Source organism: Cuculus canorus, chromosome 2 (assembly GCF_017976375.1).
Source record: "Cuculus canorus isolate bCucCan1 chromosome 2, bCucCan1.pri, whole genome shotgun sequence".
Taxonomy (NCBI): Eukaryota; Metazoa; Chordata; class Aves; order Cuculiformes; family Cuculidae; genus Cuculus; species Cuculus canorus.
The window spans coordinates 53,675,804-53,694,033 of NC_071402.1; the positions used below are offsets into that span (position 1 = coordinate 53,675,804).

Consider the following 18,230-nt stretch of genomic DNA (forward strand, 5'->3'; position numbering starts at 1 on the left):
GCGATGTGTGCTACTATCAATTAACTGTTCTTTCATTTTATGTCCTCAGCATTACAGAAGAATCTTCCTAATTTTTCTGTTATTTGTATAACAGACAAAAGTCTGAGAAGTCAACAATACCAGTATACAAGTATGAATTTGATTTAGTTAGAGGATAATTTGATCCATACACTCATAAACACCTACTTTCCAAAGAGTGACATGTACAAAGACTTCAACGAAAACGACTACTTTTCCTTTCACCACTCTAAATTTTATCTAATTGGTTCTTAATTGTCTGCAACTTGTTCTATGCATTAGCAATGTGAAGAGAGAAAATGCACTAGTTAGCCTGAGCAACATATTCAGCTCTACTGGCACGGCTGAAGTCAATCTGTCAGACAATCTGAAACTGGCCAATGAGGAGTTTCTTTCGAAAAATTTATTATCAAGAACAAAGTTGTTTATCTGACAACATTTACGATCAACGTAAGAAATTTGCATTTCAAATAGCTAACAAAATGATTGATGCAAATCTGCTAGTGTTTACAGGACTATGATAAATCCCTGAATCTCTTTGAAAAAGAGACTCTGAAAGCTTTACTACACAACAACTCCGCTAGCCAAAGTCATATTGAATAGAATTCTTAAAACAATTTTAACAGCAACGATTAGAAGTAGGTCTTCTATAAACAATCTCATGAAGACAGTTAATAGTTTGTTGGTTTTCCTTGGGAATTAATATAGATCTGTATGAAAAGCAACCTCAAGCAAGAACATAATAAGCCTCTATGAAACTATATAAAACGTCTGTGCCTACTCACTCTCACATTTGTTCCCAGCAGAAATGGTTCCTGGTCTCCATGGTTTCTGGTGGTAGCCTGGACAGCACTTGTTACAGCTCTCTCCGCATGTGTTATGTTCACATTGGCATTGCAATTTCTAAGGACAAAAAATTTGCTTTCTTGAAATATTTCTTGGTGGATAAGGTAATCAATTTTGCCAAAAGTCTGCCTAATATCAGACCTCCTCAAATAAATATCAAGACCCACAAATATCACTGAATTAGCATTAGACTGCTAAAACACACTAAATCAACCATTGGGGAACAGTCTTTCTAGAAGAGAATAATCCACTGTAGTAAGAGAGACTATTTCTTGTGCCCCTTGAATTGTTTAAATTTAATGCCAAAGAAAAAGAGTTTACTTCAAGGAGGTTACATTACCAGAGACCCAGATACACTTACACAAAAAAGGAAGAAAATTATCACACATAATTTGTGTACACCATACTGTAACATCTCTTTTAGCCTCTTCTCTCTCACTGTCCTTAAGCAAGTACTTTTTTTTTCTTTTTTTTAAATTGGAAAAGTTGTTTTGTGAAAATAAATCAATGAGATTAAAGAATACCTTTGTGATTTCATCCAGCGGGCAGCTTCGAGCATGGCCGTAACAAATACACATGCCACCAACAGAGATGTCCTTTATTGAATAGTAGTACTACAAAAAACAAAGTTGAAAAAGGGATGAATAAAAGACATTTACATGTATTTACATCTCCTCCCTCTACTCTGGAAATAAAATACTGGCATTCAACTGTTCTGTGACTTGAAAAATGCCAAGAAAATAAAAGAAGCTTTGAAATTTTGCCACTCAAGGAAACTTTCTGGTTTGTGAATTCACACACCCCCTCCCTTTTTTTCTTCTCACTGGTACGAAACTATAACTGACTTTTAACTTTAAATAAGCACACACAATTCCTCAGCTTCCAGAAAGACCAGCGAATCTGACCTCAGCCAAAATCTACTTGTAAAAAAATCCTTTTTTTCACCCTAGAAGAAACCATGAAGCATAAAAAATTGCTATATTTTAATTTCAGTCTGAGGAGTAAGAGTATGTTCTCTTAAAAATGGGAACTCTGCTCTCCCTTAAAACCGGTTTGTGCAGTTCCTTGCAGACCTGCTCTTTGCTACTAGTGTGTCTGCAGTTTACTGTTCTACCCAAATTCTTAGCTTAAGAATTGATGATACAGCAGAGTACAATCCATTAATAAGGCCAGGTGGTGAGTAAAAGCAACATACATAAGGCAAGGAAGAGACAAGGAATAACCATCTGGGTTCAGTTATGGCAGCAGTGTCCACATGATTAGCCTGTTTGTATCCTCAGAAGCATGTACAGCAGGGGAATGAAAAGGAAACACTTCTTGAGGATACTTCTAAGGAAAGAGTTCAAGACTCAGACCTAAGAATCCTGCAGTCATCTGGTTCAGGAAGAGGAGGTGGCCCTAGGTGGTCAGGCATGCTGACTCCTGGGCTGTTGTTTCTCTGAAGAAAACAGAAAGAGTCTGGAGAAAACCACACTCTTTGATTTCGTACTTAATTTTTTATACTTTTAGGTTTTTTATTATGTTTTGCATTTTAGTATTTTTTAATGTTACAGGTTTGAATTGCAAAAAAAACATTCAGGGACTTAACACGAACAGCAAGTCCTAAACTACAGAGAAAGAGGTCCAAACTGAGAAAAGTAGAAGGACAAAAGCAGAGCTATATTTCTTAGTAAGGGAAGGAGCTCATTACATTTCTTTCATCTCCTTTGTTTTGTTTTCTTAAAACTCACAATGTATGGCTCACAGCAGCTGTCTACAGCTTGAACAAGAGCCCAATGCTAACCAAATGCTACAAACAGAAATAGATAAATAGAAAACAGAAATAAAAGTGCTGTTGAACACTCAGAAAAGTTCTGCATCGGCCCTTTTACAAGACTATGCACAAGAAACTGACAATTGATACCAACAACTGGATGCAAGTTCTTCAAAAACAATAAAAACACAGTCCAGAAAGCTGAAAGCAATCATCTTGGTTGTCGTTGGCTGCACAATGAGGCACAAGGTGAGATATCAGGATTTGGGAACCTTGCCCAATAAAACCCATATATATTATGAAAATGAAGTCATGCAGCTTTTCATGCAAAACTGCACCAAGCAGTGCTAGGTAGGGTAGTACTAAGCCCTGGACTGCACAACTGTGTGTGTTACAAAAACAATAGGAATGCTTGTCCTCAGCACCTTTGTTTCCCAGCTGTTATGTTGTCTTTATGCTTCCATGTCAAGTCTTTCTTTTTCAGGTGTATTTATTCACATTACATATTACAGAATATTGCTGTTAAGAGACCTAAATGTGAACCACCCTAATCCACAGGAACATCTTATTCAGGCTGTGCATTCCCCATTTTCCAGCCAGGCACAATATTTTGCACTTGCAGCCCTGATGCTTGCAATTCCTGTATAGGGCAGACAAAACGAGCAGAATGTCCAGATTTTACACTTCAGAAATGCTACAGCAGAGTGAGTAACTCCATGATCAAGGCAAGAGTGGGCTACCACGACAGTACCCACCAAATCACATCCAAGTCCGGGTTCCTTTGAACCTTCTGTACCCAGCAACCCAACCAAATCTCGCAGAAGAAGCAGTGTTAATGCACAAGGACCCCCTGCGTTGGAGAAGCTAAGACTGCAAGAGCCCTGTTGCTATGCAGAGAGGAATTGCCTGCAGATGTTCTTAAATGCAAAGAGCTGCTGAAAAGGAAGAGGAAACACTTCTCATATTCTTCTGTCCTTATCAGAAGCCTACCACCACAGAAAAAAACTTGAAGCCACAGGTGTCCTAACCTATGGGTCTAAGGCTAGTATGGAAGAGGATCACAACAGCAAAATACAAAGGAGAAATACTGAAGAGCACTAATGTTAAGGGGTCCAACACTGAATTTCTGTGAGAGCTTGAAGGACTCACCCTAAGTGCTTGGTGCTTCAGTTTCCCAAGTTTCAATATCAAATATGTAACGATCAGTCAATACTCTCAAAATTCTGAGCGTTTTACATGTTTTCATGTTTTACCTTATTATTAATTCTTGGGCTTTAAAAAAATTAATTACAACAGCCTTAAAAAAATGAAGAATCAAGTCTCATTAGAAATCAAAATTCAAAATGGCTAGGTTTTCAAGCAATTATTATATTTTTATGAACCAGAGCACTGGCTCCTGAAATCCTTGAAACATCAGAAGAGGTACTGCAGTTGCATCAAGAACAACCTCAACTGGCATTTTAATCAGTTAAACCGTATTTTTTATTTTGATGATGAAGCATTATAAACACTGTTCCTGGCATAAACTATTTACATAGACAACTACAACAAAAGGCAAACAAATAAAAAAAAAAACCAACAACCTCTAAAAAGCATTTTTTCAAAGTCGTTTCTGACAAGGTATTGTTAACATCAAAGAGAAGGCAAGAATTTAATAACCTATCAGAATAACTTTGTGAATGGCAAGGATCCGGTAATGCCTCCTCCTCAAACAGATCAGAAAAGACTCTCCCATCATCTATGAAACATTTATGAACAATCAGCTTACCCTTCTGGTAACAATGGGGTCTAGTTCTTTAGGATCATTATGGCTGAGAGTCATGAGGTCAGCATTAAGAGTTCTAATACGCTGCAGTCGTAGACGAATGTATCGTGCAGAAGTAAATTCCAAAAGCTGTTGTGAAGGATCATCAGCGCTAGGCCTACCGTTGATCAGTGACGTGTGAATCTAGAAAGAGGGACTGGCTTAATTATAAACATATTTGTGATTCATTTGCAATAACAAATATCTTAGTATGAGAATTAAAAACGTAGAAGTTCTAAGCTTGCTTTCCAGCAATTCAGCATGGTGGGACATTAAACTACCTGGAATTCTTTTTTCTTAATCATCCTGCTTCCTGTCCTGCAGTTCTGAAACCACCACACTCAGCTCATCATAATCTCAAGTCTCCTGGACTTTTGCAGAGATAGCATAAAGAGAAAAACAGAACCCAAGGGTAGTCCATAGTAGCCCTGGTCATTACTCCTCTCCCTTACTGAGATGGAACATGTAACTGACCATAAGCACAGTTCTATCCTTACAGATTTCCCCACCACAATTTATAAAGATTTTATTGCAAAACGTAATATGGTGCACATGCTCAGTCTGGGATCGTTAATCCTACACCTTGCTGGAACAAGGTTGCCCCATCAGCAAGGAGTCCTCAGTGATACAATAGCCAAGTGAGAAGTCACAACACAATTGACATTTAAAAACAAGGGGCTGCCACCACAAATCAAAAGATCTGGCCTCCCATCTTACTTGCACAATCCTAATTGGCCCCACTAAGATGACTTTTGGTATTAAGCTGCACAATTTATTATTTATTATTGCACAGCCCCTTCTGTCTTTCCAAACCAACTTAGGAACACACAAGAATTTAGTCTCATATGACCATGCAGCTCCCTTTTTATGGAAGAAACTGAAAAATGAGGCCACAAATAAATGTTAAACCAGTTCACCCGGTGACAACAACAAATAAGGGGACATGCTTTGGTCTTGTCAGCTACATTTTAGAGTGTATGACAGATCCTCATTTATGAGGAGTAATTTTGTCTCATATACTACTCTTGAATTTAATTTTGCCTTTGTCCAGCACTGTTAAATCATTCCTCTGAAAATATTTCTAAATATTAAGAGTTTAATTTTGTTCTGGAGATAGGGGCTTCCTAGACAGTAACTGTCTTATTTTAAAGACATACAAACAGAGACTGGTAATGGAGTTCACACTTGCAACATTATGATTTTGCAATTTATGAGCTACCACCATTCCTTCCAAATATTCTAATACACCACGTTCAAAAAACTTCACTTTTCTGATAGAACCATGGGAAACTAACCATCATCCATTTTCTAACTGCTGAACAACAATCATGAAACCCAAACTTTTTCCAGCTCTAATACTGCAAATTAACATCAACTTACAGAATATTCAGGTCTCATAAAAATACAGAGAATTATCCTAGTCCATTTCCTACCCCATAGCAAGATTTACTAGATTTCTGTCAGATGTTCAATCAGCTGTTCTTGAAGACCACTATTGGTCGTGATTTTACCAATCACCACCACCTACTGTTGGTTGTGAGATACTCTATGTAGGGAATACTGCTGTCTGCCTGCCATTCCAGCCACGAAGGAGCAGCCTGTCTTTTGTGAATGACAACTTTTATGTAGTGAACAGCAATTAATTTCTGTCATTTTTTATGTCTTTCTATTACTGCGTTCAGGAAAAAAAAGCAATGTTCTGGGTAGTATCACCCGATTAATTCTGCATACGTCAAGTAAAATAAATGAACAAAAAACATCACCAAACTGAATCTCTGGTATTCCTGGGTTTGGAATTGTATGGCCTATCAGACAGACATTACAAAAGACACGGTTCACAGAGAGTCAACCTAAGGGCTTTCTGGTTAAGTGAGGGGAGAGACAGTTCAAGTTTCTTTGTCTGTTTCATCTGATCTGTGGGGCATATGGCTACATCACCACAATAAACACTTCATTGAAATGAACAGGACTGGATGTTACTGATTTGCATTATTTTTTTTGTTGCTGAAACATAGTTTTAAGTTTCATGTGAAGAGGTTTGACACACTTTAGCCCTTAGCTGCATACACTCAAGTAATTTTTTAACCAAGCAATTAAAACATACTGGCTTCTATTAAACAAGAGTTACTAACATTCTCCGTGGGATAATGCTACATTTATTATCATGCTCTTACATTATGGCATTCACAATAGAACAACTGCTGGTTTTAATGTATCATTTCATTACGTGGCTGCCTCTATGTAATATGTATCATGAATATGGTTTGTTAAAAGAAAGAACCATCAGCAGTGAGGCTGCAGAACTCACAGCTCTTTTAATTATGCCACATCCCTGAAACAATGCCAAGGCTTGTTTAGGAGCTCCAGCTGTGCCAAGCACTTCAACAGTGTTTGCAGCTTTATCTCAAACAAGCAGGTGTTCCTAACACAGGAGTTACTTTATTAAATGAAAAACCTGGCAAAACACAGAGCCTCTATTATAGTCTTTCAGGATAAAGCAACTAATAAATCACAACTAATAGCTACCATCAAATTATGTGGAGAGAGAGAACAAAGAGTTTAGTAATGGGAATACTTAGAACTAAAGACACGTTTCATCGCAACATTTAAAAGTTTGCTATAGTGGTGTTTGGTGTGAATACAATGGCAATAAAGAAGGAAACAGATCATGTGGTAGTCCTGAGGGTGATGAACTCTGTAACCGTAATCCAACAGTTTTCAAACTGCTATCAGTCCATATTCTTACTCATAAAGCACAAGTTCAAAAGCCAACATACCTCTCCATGTTCCAGGGGAACTAGTCTGGAATAATAGGAGGTGCAGATCACTTCGTCATCTCTCTTGTAAGTTGGTGGCCCAATTCTTGGTGTAATATTATAACGAGTTAAACATTCAGTATCACTAATTGCATAGTACTGCCATGGTCTGAACTCTATGCCATCTATGGAGCGTTCTAAAATCCAGTTTCCAGGTCGTGGAGCATTAGCAGCTTTGATGATGACATATGCAACTTGAAAGACCTAAAAAAATGCACAAAGAAAACTTTAACAGTTCATTACGCTGCAAAAGGTCACTAGAAGCCAAGTGGGTACTAAACTCAAAATTTAAAAGCAGTATATTTTTTGCCTGTGAAGAGGGTAAAATTTGGTGCAGTGAATGTGGATCAAATTTTTGCACAAACTTTTGGCAAAACGCCAGTCTAATCTCTCGCTAACAGAAATATGTACCATTTTAGGTCAAAAGTCATTGAGTGTTACAACACCACATTTATGAATGTGACTAAAAGAGGACCAAATGTATTCAGTGCATCGTTCTGTGTTAATGTAGTAGCTGAAATTTATTTCTATGTGGTACATTTCAGGATTACTTGATTATAACACCCATTCTATGGAAAATGTGCTATTTAGCTTTTCTTGATCACCAAGGGCTTCAAAGAAGTGAGTTGGGTTTTTTCCAAAACAGCTGTAGCCCAAACAAATCATTGTCTCACATTTTAGCTTGGAGTTTAATCCTACCAGCAACAGCATTTCTAATAAGCTTTTAACACCCTATATTAAAAATCTCTGTGCGTTCCATTTTGATTCTGTGTTAAGTCATTTAACAGAAGACTATTTACATACACTGTTGAAAACACACAGACAAAAGTGACAAACAGGAGCACAATAATCTTATTTAAGAACAGTAGCACTCTTAAGATGTATATTCTCTAAGCTATACAGGTATCAACTATTTTTTAACAACCCTGCATCCAAAGTGAAATCCCTATCCACAGAACAGCACTCTTTAACACTTTTGTGAGTAGGCAGAGCAGAAACTAAGTTTATATCACCTTTTAAATGACGTTGCCATGGCAGCTAGATAACCTGCACTGGCCCCAACATTAGACATTAACACTGAAGGGCACTTATTGCAAAGCTACTACCTTGTTCCTTACATAATACCCACTATATCACTTCACTTAAAAAAGACTGTCTTTACAAATTCCTAAGACTTCCTAGCGGAGTTTAATGTTTTACATGCACTATAGTACCAAACCATGTTTAAAATAAAGAAAAAGGCCATATGATTCAACCAGCTCAGTCAGATGTATGTATTCTCACTTGAGCATACTGCCTGGTCAAATGGTATAATCAACATAATTCCTGTCTGCACATGCAGTATTAATATTGTGTTGAGCTCCAATTTCATCACAATCAGTTCTTTCAGATATTTTAAATTTAATTATTTTTAGAGGTGTTTTTTCATGAAAAAGATTAAAGCCAGAGTAAGAATAGCACTTGCCATGTTAAAGCAGATTTTGATTTTGTCAAACACAGAGATAAATAGTAATTGCATTGTGTGCGCAATTCAGGAAACTACTTTTGAAGTAAAGCATCCTTTAAGTGCACAAAGTTTTGTGTAGGAGATCTTGCAGACATAAGAAGGAAATCAAATTGGTGATAGTTATCTTCAAATTCTGACTTACTAGATCTAATACCTTGAAAAAAGTCAGACAATCTCAGTTTTTATTAAATTCGGATGTAACTTGAAACATGATATTCACTTGGTCTGATTTTCTTTTCAGGCATTCATGAGGTTCAACAAGGCCAAGTGCAAGGTCTTACACCTGGGTTGGGGCAATTCCAGATTTCAGTACATGATGGGGGATGATGTGATTGAGAGCGGCCCTGTGGATAAGGACTTGGGGGTGCTGGTCGATGAGAAGCTCAATGTGAGATAGCAATACATGCTCACAGCCCAGAGGGCCAACTGTGTCCTAGGCTGCAACAAAATAATCATAGCCAGCAGGTCAAGGGAGGTGATTCTTTCCCTCTACTCCACTCCTGTGAGATACTCACCTGGAACACTGCATCCAGTTCTGGAATCCTCAACATAAGAAGGATATGAAACTGTTGGAACGGGTCCAGAGGAGGGCTTCAAAGATGATCAGAGAGCTGGAGCACCTCCCATAAAAGGAAAGGCTGAGAGAGTTGGGGTTGTTTAGCCTGGAGAAGAGGAGGCTCCAAGGAGACCTTATAGCGACCTTCCAGTACCCGAAGGGGGCTACAAGAAAGCTGGGGAGGGACTGTTTACAAGGGCATGTAGTGATAGGATGAGGGGGAATGGCTATAAGTTGGAGAGGGGAAGACTTAGCCCAGATATTAGGAAGAAATTCTTCACAATGAGGGTGGGGAGACACTGGAACCGGTTGCCTAGGGAAGTTGTGGATGCCCCTTCCCTGGAAGTGTTCAAGAACAGGTTAGATGGGGCCTTGAGCAGCATGAACGAGTGGGAGGTGTCCCTGCCCATGGCAGGGGGATTGAACTAAAAGATCTTTAGTGTCCCTTCTTACTCAAACCATTGTATGATTCTATAATTCACTCCAGTTCTGTTATTTGAGATATCAAGCACACACAAACAGGATATTTCCAGTTGTTTGAATAAATATGAAAATTTACACAAAGTGAGGATTTTGTCTACTGACTTACAAGCATTTCAGCAATGCAAGATGAAGTAAGCAAAACCAGAAGCCAGCTCACTGTTTAGTCATGGACTTACAGTATCTAGAAATAAAATTTCTGAGATTTGCAAATCCTTTGTTGTTCAGCACACTCATAACATTTTATCAAAATTAAGTGAATACCAGGAATTATAATCCAGCTTCCAGAAACGGAAGAGCACCTTTTAAATAAAACCTACAGCATGCCAATAAGCTCCAACTGAAAAAAAAAAAAAAAATGTTAAAATTCATGCTTTGAAAGGACAAAAAGAGATTTCGGGCAGATTGCAAGTCAAGCAACTGTTTTCCTACATACAATCTGGATTTCATTGATTCAGTTTAGCGGTAGTTGAGTTATATACCCGTTTTGCACTGGGTTATGCACAAACAGAATTTGAAGAATCATCATTTCAGTATACCTAACCTTAAGACACTTGGCTTGTGGCATAAGTCATTTATATGGGTATTTTCCCCATCACAGAAGAGAACTGCAGAAAACTATTAAAACTAGAGAGGTTTTATTGGCTGAGCTCAGGAGCTGCTATGCAACTCCAACCTCCAGGTCAATCATCTCTCTCAAGTGGTTGAAAGACTGGAACCCCATTTTTTTTTCCCAATGCCATGCTAGAAAATGTTAAAAACTCTTAGTATTTTATTTATTTATTTTTCCTCTCTGTTCGCTGCCATCACCTAAAGTACTTCCCTACTTATTACACAGTTGGCTGAACAACAAATGATCTACTTCTGATTACATCAAGACTTTTCAAGACCCATTGTAGTCTGCAGCTGATGTAGCTAGTTTTAAATCCAGTTCCAACTGGAAATAATGAGATACTCTTCACCACAAATTGCAGCCACTGCTGCAGAAATAAAAGATATTCCCAAGAGTAAGCAAGCTAGATTTATTTTAAATATCAAGTTTCTTGGTGAGGGAGGAGTGAAGACAAAAGCCAGTTAAAGATAAAATTCTTCACAGCAATTCTGCAAATAGTGAATGCACAATACAATAAATTAAAAGTTTTCAATTCAACATTTTTCCAGAAAAATAGCAGCCATGTTTGGTACTCCATACATTTAGGGATTGACATTTCCTGCATGCCTACAGTTGGTGAACAGCTGAAATGAAGGTATTTGACACTATGAACCCAAAGAAGCATTCAGAAAACAGTAAATAGTTCTATAAACAATTAAGTATGCACAGAGTAGAAAACCACTTCCTTCTTTTCCCCTGGTTCCTCTCAACTCTCTTAAACATATTTAAACATAGAGCCAATAGTTACCCAAAAATACTTCACAGGTAAATTCAGAGGACAATGACTATCAGTGACATCAGTAAAATTTGTCTGCCCCTGAAATAATATATGTATAAGTGCTTCTGCAGTGAAGTCACAAGACAACCTATTAGTAGGAGTTATATTCTCAGGGATTATGCTTCCAAGCATGGGAATGAAGTTGGAGGAAGGAATTACGGTGTTCCCAGTGCTTGCAATTGAAGATGTTTTAAAGAATGTCAGCAGGTAGAGGCTTCATAGACCTCATAATAGACAGCCTCTGCAATGGATCTGAACCAGGAACTCCTTGAAATGCAAACTAATTTTCAAACATCCCCAGAGCACTTCTTTACCCATTTTCAGAAGTTCTTCAGGTTTCAACAAAACCAAAGGCAATTTCTTACCACTTTCCACATCTATTCAGTGTTCATGGATAAACTTGAGCTGTGTGGCAAGAACTAATGATTTGCACACTTTATTTTAATGGAATAACTTTCCCAGAACTCATTTCTTTGTTTAGCTACATGGGTAAAAATGGCAAGCCAAGCAAACTACCAATTCCCAAGTAGCCATAGATTTAAAGTGTCGTTTTACAGGCATTTCAACTATAGAGACCTGCCAAATAAATTTCTTCTGAAGAACAACTTCTTCATTGCAGCAATACCAATGTAACAAGACACACTTCTGCTTTATTTAGCCTTTCTAAAGACCTTGTTTCCCCTGAATGAAGATCTAGCAACACCAAGTGCATTATTCTTGAATAAGTTTATTTACCAGGAAATTTACCTCTATTTACCAGGAAATTTTGCATAATTTTTGCTCAAGAATGTAAACTCAGCCAGCAGTTGCCACACAGCAGATGCTACCCAAAAATCCCTGTTTCCAAGGGCATGGTCAGAGCTCTACAATCCTCAGAGACACACGCCCTGGCAAGCCCTGGTAGTCTTTTTAGATAAAGACTTCTTGTTCCACTTTTCAATTTACACAAATAGTGACAACAGTAAGGGAAGATTCTGTCTGTTTATATCTACAAGTATTTCAGCCCCAGGCTCCAAAAGTGAAATGCTAAAGGGAAAGATGAGTCCCAACACACTGTTGGGTTTTTTTTCTATATTTCAGAAATTTTTAACCTATTAAAACCAGAAATACTAACTGCTATTTCAAATCTAAGCCCCGATTCAAATCTAAACTCTATCTGATCTTTGAAACACCTGAAAGGAGGATACAATTTTAGGACCTTGGGATCACTTTCAGTATCCTATTGTATTCCTTACAAAAATCACACTGGCATAACATAAACCATATAATGCCAAAGACTGCAAAATGAACTAGCCTGGAGGAATGCAAGGCTCTTGGTAGATTGGTTCCTTCTAGTTTTATAAATTCAGCTAAATCTTTCCTTTAGGATGAGTGCAGAAATGAAGTCTGAAAAACAGCTAAGTATGTTTTTCAAAACAGCATGAGAAGTCCTGTGGTCAAAATGCTTATTAGAACTAAAATTACTCCACAAAATCCATTCCGTTCGGAGCTGTCAGGACATATAAACCTGGTTACCAGAAAAGCCTGTCAATCAATGGACTAAAATGTAACATCCATTGAACAATTTTTTTCATATTGAAATGAATAAATTGATTTTGCTACTCCAAAACTTCCTTCCTTAGCTCTAAAATTAGTACCTAGGTATATTTCTTTAAAAGTGAAGTAAATATATCTGAATGCATTTGTCTGACATATATTTTCCCCCTTAATTTACTGCTTACTCTACATGGGAAATCATTAACATAATAAAACCCCTATTTGTAATAAATGCCTTCCTATATGGGAACTGTATGCAGTAAAACTTTCTGTTGAAATACAAATTCTGACGCATTCTGACGTCTTCTATGACGAGAAGATTGAGTAAGATTTCATTTTACTGTCCAGAAAGTCTAAAATTAATCTGTGCAAACTCTCAAAGACTAAAACACTACATGAAAGGATATCCTGAGTCTTAGCCTATATCGTTCACAGGAACGTCTTTTTAAGGGATAAAAATGGCTTCAGGCTCTTATTAGAGACTGTCAGGCCCAGCAATTGCATATTTTGCTCTGAAGAGTCTGTGATAGTAAAAGTGTAAATTAAACAAAACCTAGTAGAATTTATAGTCTCCTAAATTACATTTTCTTTAAGACCTAAATTCACCATGTGCAAACATTGTTTTGCAATAGAAGAAAGATTTCTTTTACTCAGAAGTGTTTTCTGAGATGTACAGATGAGCATTCTGAATCTTACATCCTCAGTATTACAAAGTTACAAAAGGTTTCTAAGAAAGCTTGCCACATACACTAAATTAGCATGGGACCAATGAAGTCTAAAGAATAATATTTTTCTACATCAGCACAGGATTTCTCCTTACATAAATCTCTTCTTTCCAAATGGTATCAAGATAAAAGCTCTGTACAAATCATGTTATAAAATTTTCATTATTTTTTACATTCTATTAGCAGAAACTACAAATTACTCTTACAGCAGCCTTCAAGTGGTAATCCAGTACTCGCAAAACATTCACAAGGTATGACTTTATCAGAAGTGGAAATGTTTTCTCAACTTGATACTATGGTCTTCCAAGAACAATTGGTCTAGCTTCGCAGTGCAAGAACTTTGCGACATACAAACTTGTGCCTTCCTGTAATGCCTAGTATAAAGTACCCTCAAATATTTCTAAAAGTCTGAGGCACAGTAATAAAAGTGAAGGAAATATTCTTCATTTAATGGTGTGACAGAGAAATATTTTACAGCTGGCCTGATCACACTGCTGACACTTTTAATAGTCAGCACTTCCTTTAATTCATTATTATTTCACAAAGTAGCTGTCCTGAGGAGTCTGAACTCAGGCAAAAATGCTGGTTTTACCTAAAACTGCTGCTGTATATCTTGTTTTTGTAGAATTGCCACTGCAGGAAGCACACGGTCATAAATCAAATCTTGGTATCTTTTACATTAATATTGCAACTCATTGCTTAACTACTCTTTCCCCAGTTCTGGAGCTTTGCCATAAATTTAAAGGAGAGAGTATGAGGGAAGATTATCATACATCTGGGTCCTGGAAAGACTGAAAGGCACACCAGAATACATATACCTAGTTGTACGATCCACATGAGCTAAAAACTCATGATGTACCCACTGCTACCCTTATAAAACGCTTAGCATTAGTTGTAAATAGCACAGAGACTGCAAAGATCAAAACAGCAATTTGGATACTGATTTTATTAGCCAGCGCTCTTTTCTCAACAAGATTCCACCAAACAGTTCTTCATTCCAGCTGTATTTAGATTAAATAAACTAAGTGCAATGTTGACTATTAGCTGAAAGAATATCATCCGCTTCCTTCAGTTTTGAGCCAAGAGATGATTACAGCTACATACAGGGGACAGACTATGGCCAGAACTTCACCTAGGGTAAACTGGAGTGGAGCCAGTTTTCACCAGATGAAGGAATCTTCCCCATGTTTGCCAGCCAGGGCTATGTTCCAGCACTCATCAACACAATTGCCCGATTGTATCTAAACGGTACACTGGTGACAATCCCAAGAAAAAATCCGTTCCTCTTACTGCTAGAACTTCTGGTAATTACTAAGGAAAACATAAATAACGTCCAGATGGTCATTCTTCACATCACAAAGGGGTGTGAATATTGTCTATATTCTGGCAAGGAAAGTTAAAAGAACATATTTAGATTAATGTACTTCTTGACAGATTTAATGCACAAAGCTTGAAATGTAATAAGCAGAACCAATGCTAAACATATACTGCAACACATATAGCTGGCAGGTACTGACTTTCAGGACTACTTTTAAAGGCCCTGAGAAAGTATTCTAAGTCATTCTAAAGCATATTTATTATGTAAAGGGTTACTAAAATCACCGAGGTCCTTCATACACCTTAGTTTTTACTTGTGTTGACTTGCTTACAGTAAGCACACCAAGTCAGGTCTAATAACTCATTGACTTCAAGCAATCTCTATTAACCAAATCCTTTCTTGCAGAGCAGTAATTTACATTCAGTTTGCATAGCCCTAGATGCCTTCTCTCTCTCTCAAACTCTCTAAGGAAAACACAGAAGAAAGGCCCCTTGGGGGAAACTTTTCAAATCGAATTAGTGAAATCGAGCATGGTTCAGGAGAGGAAAGATATGTATTTGGTGAAACATCAACAGCTCTAAGGCTGAGGAATAAAAGATTTAGAGGGCAGGTCAGTTGGTCTGCTTCCAAAGTGAAAATGTTGTAGGATTAAAAACTAAGACATTCCCTCCTCCTTCATTTTTCCTTCCTGTTTGTCTATTTACAAACCAAACACAAAGCCAACTCTTCAAACAACAAGAAAGTGCTATCCAAACCTTCTGTCACTGACAAAAGACACCCTGTGATTAGTTTCCTAACAGTTCTACTTTACAATTAAAGAGCAAACTAGGCTCTCATTTAACCCATGCTTCATTTCAAAACATCAAAGTTAAATCTTCTGGTTTAATCTTTAAAATAACTTTCAAGCAAGCTCTAGAAAACTTGCAAAATCTTGTTACCAACCAAACACATCAAGTATGTATTTCTTAGCAAAAAAGTTTCTTCCAGAGTTTGGAAGCATCCCCATATTAATAAAGGATTGTTGAGCTATGATTTTCAAACAGCTTAGATAGGCCAATGTATAGATCTGTTCAAAGCAAAACAACAAGAAAAAGCTAAGAAAAACACATTTTCTTCACAAATTATTTTGTCTTATCTTGGAACAATGTAGATAGCACGAGACTTCTGATTCTTCCATGTCTAATAGACGAATCAATAAATAAGCATTAAGCAGCCTCTCCTGCTTAAGACTGATGAATCCCTCCAAGCTTTGCCATGAAGCGCCAAAACAGAGGAACCAATTTTTTCTCCAGGGTCAGAAATCACTACTTTAGAGATATAATTCTTAACTCATGAGAACAACTGACAGCAAAATTTTGTAGAAGATGTAATATAGAATATTTCTTCCCAGTGCTCCTTCCAACAAGATGGTAATCAGAATCAGTCAAAGACAAGCACAGAAAGTGCCAAATTGACTTTCCTTTCACCAACACTAACTTCGCCTTCTTTTATGGGTTTTTAGCTTTCTAGTCCTGAAGAATGACCCTCAGCTAAGAAAAAATCTGTGTTTCCAAGGTTCTGAAGATTCTACAATTGAACATTCTGGCATTTTACATATTGATCTGACCATTTTATTGTATTAATAGACTTATGTATTTAACATAAACACAAAAATATACTGAGAAATTTAAACAGAAGAGTTTGAGATTTAATGTGAAGTAATAGATGTGAACACAATAATCCCACTTAACTTTCTCTCCTTGTCTGAAACTCAGTATCTGAGTTACAATACCTACAGATTAAAAGAGTTCATATTTGGAAGTATATCGTGTGCTGTTTTTTTTCCAGTAAACATCTAAAGCTTCTACCATGTCCTACTACAAAACATTTATTCTTCTACTGAGAAACTGTATGATGATCAGGTGACAGGCTGATAGTTACAGTTAAAAAACAGAAACAGTTGCATCCTCACACATAAAATCTGCACTTATGACAATACTCTGAAAAAAAAATTGCTTAGAAAAGACAGCATGGTCAGGCAAAGGAAGGTTATCAAGATAGAAGGAACACCCACGTAAACACTCTCATTCGCACATAAAATACCGGTACTGTGCCACAAATTAAAACAGCCCATAATTTACAGCTTACAAACATAGTCATTTCCACTACAGCCTGATAGAAATGGAATCTCCAAGATGTTCTAGAAAAATAATTGAAAAACACATCTGTTTAAAATCATTTCATATTAGCTTTAGCTTTCCATGTGCTACTAAATGGCTATCTGCTAAATATTCTACCACCTAAACACAGAAAAACTGCAATCAATTGTATTGGCTTATATCCCACATACAATAAGTGACACTCACCTAAATATTACTCACCTGCCTTAAATCCAAGGTGATGGTAACCCAGTGGTATTGCCTCCCATTCTGAATGCTAGGACTCTGCCACCAGTTATTAGTACCATCAATTGCACTGGAAATTGGATGCTGCTCTGTTTTAAAGCAAAAAAATAAACATATCTTGAAAATACATCTCACTGAATTTTTTCTAATGCAACACATTTGTTTCACACTGAGCACAATTTTTTCCCGTCCTAAAGAAGTGAAAGCTAAAATCTTGCCCCAGTCACTGGACTCTGTGGTGCTTAAAGGCAATTTAAAGTGCTCATGCTTTCTGTCAGCCCTTTACCCAAAGACAGTTTCACTTATGTAGTAGCAAGACTAACAGTAAAAAGTGTTTCACCCCAATGCACCCTGTATTCAAGCGGAAGGGTCAAAAAGAATGACACAGGCCAATGAAACCAAAACAAAACCACAAAAAACTTGCCTTTGGGATTGGCACTTTTATGGTCGCAGACACGGCACTGTGCGTTGCGCAGCGGTCGTCCCGGGACATGCTCCACCAGTTTGCAGAACATCTCTGGTCCCTTCTCCCCACAGGTGGCATTAGTGGAGATGTGAGCATTGCTGGCCAGGTTCAGAATGGCAGGGAACAGGCCTTGAAAGAAGTAGTAATAATCAGTCATATTGCAGGGTAAGCAAAATACAGACATGGGTATAAGACAGGTCTCTGAAGATACAGGGTGTCACGACAAGCATCTAGGAGTCAGAAATACAGGAAAATACAATGAAAACAATTTATTTTGTGAAAAGATTATCGTATCACACTGACAATAGCATATCAGTTGCCATAATCTGAGGTGCTGCAGCCCTACCTGTCCCTGACCACATCCAACGGCTCCTCCCAGCGTAGCCCAGGACCTAATTTCAGCCCCTCGGGGCCATCAGCCCCTGCCTCAGCCATGTCAGAGGAGGGACATCCACCTCCCCACGCAGCTCTTCCCATGCCGAGCTGGGACTACCCACCTGCCCATGACCCTGCTCACCAGCCTCAGCCCACCATCATCCCCGGGAAGGTGCCTGATGCCAGGGGATGGGGTTGCCCTGGTGTCCCCCCAGC

The 18,230-nt window shown here is 37.8% G+C and overlaps 1 protein-coding gene across 1 annotated transcript in view; it reads right to left on the reverse strand.

Annotated features, from left to right (window-relative positions):
• Positions 1 to 18,230, reverse strand: part of LAMA1 (laminin subunit alpha 1) — a 104,243-nt gene that overhangs the window by 64,307 nt on the left and 21,706 nt on the right. The window contains exons 2-7 of the mRNA XM_054057816.1: positions 17,598 to 17,768; positions 17,150 to 17,262; positions 7,199 to 7,441; positions 4,386 to 4,565; positions 1,389 to 1,478; positions 804 to 921 (exon numbers count right to left, since the gene is read on the reverse strand). Coding sequence (XP_053913791.1) covers positions 804 to 921; positions 1,389 to 1,478; positions 4,386 to 4,565; positions 7,199 to 7,441; positions 17,150 to 17,262; positions 17,598 to 17,768 — 915 coding nt within the window. The remainder of the gene's footprint in view (positions 1 to 803; positions 922 to 1,388; positions 1,479 to 4,385; positions 4,566 to 7,198; positions 7,442 to 17,149; positions 17,263 to 17,597; positions 17,769 to 18,230) is intronic.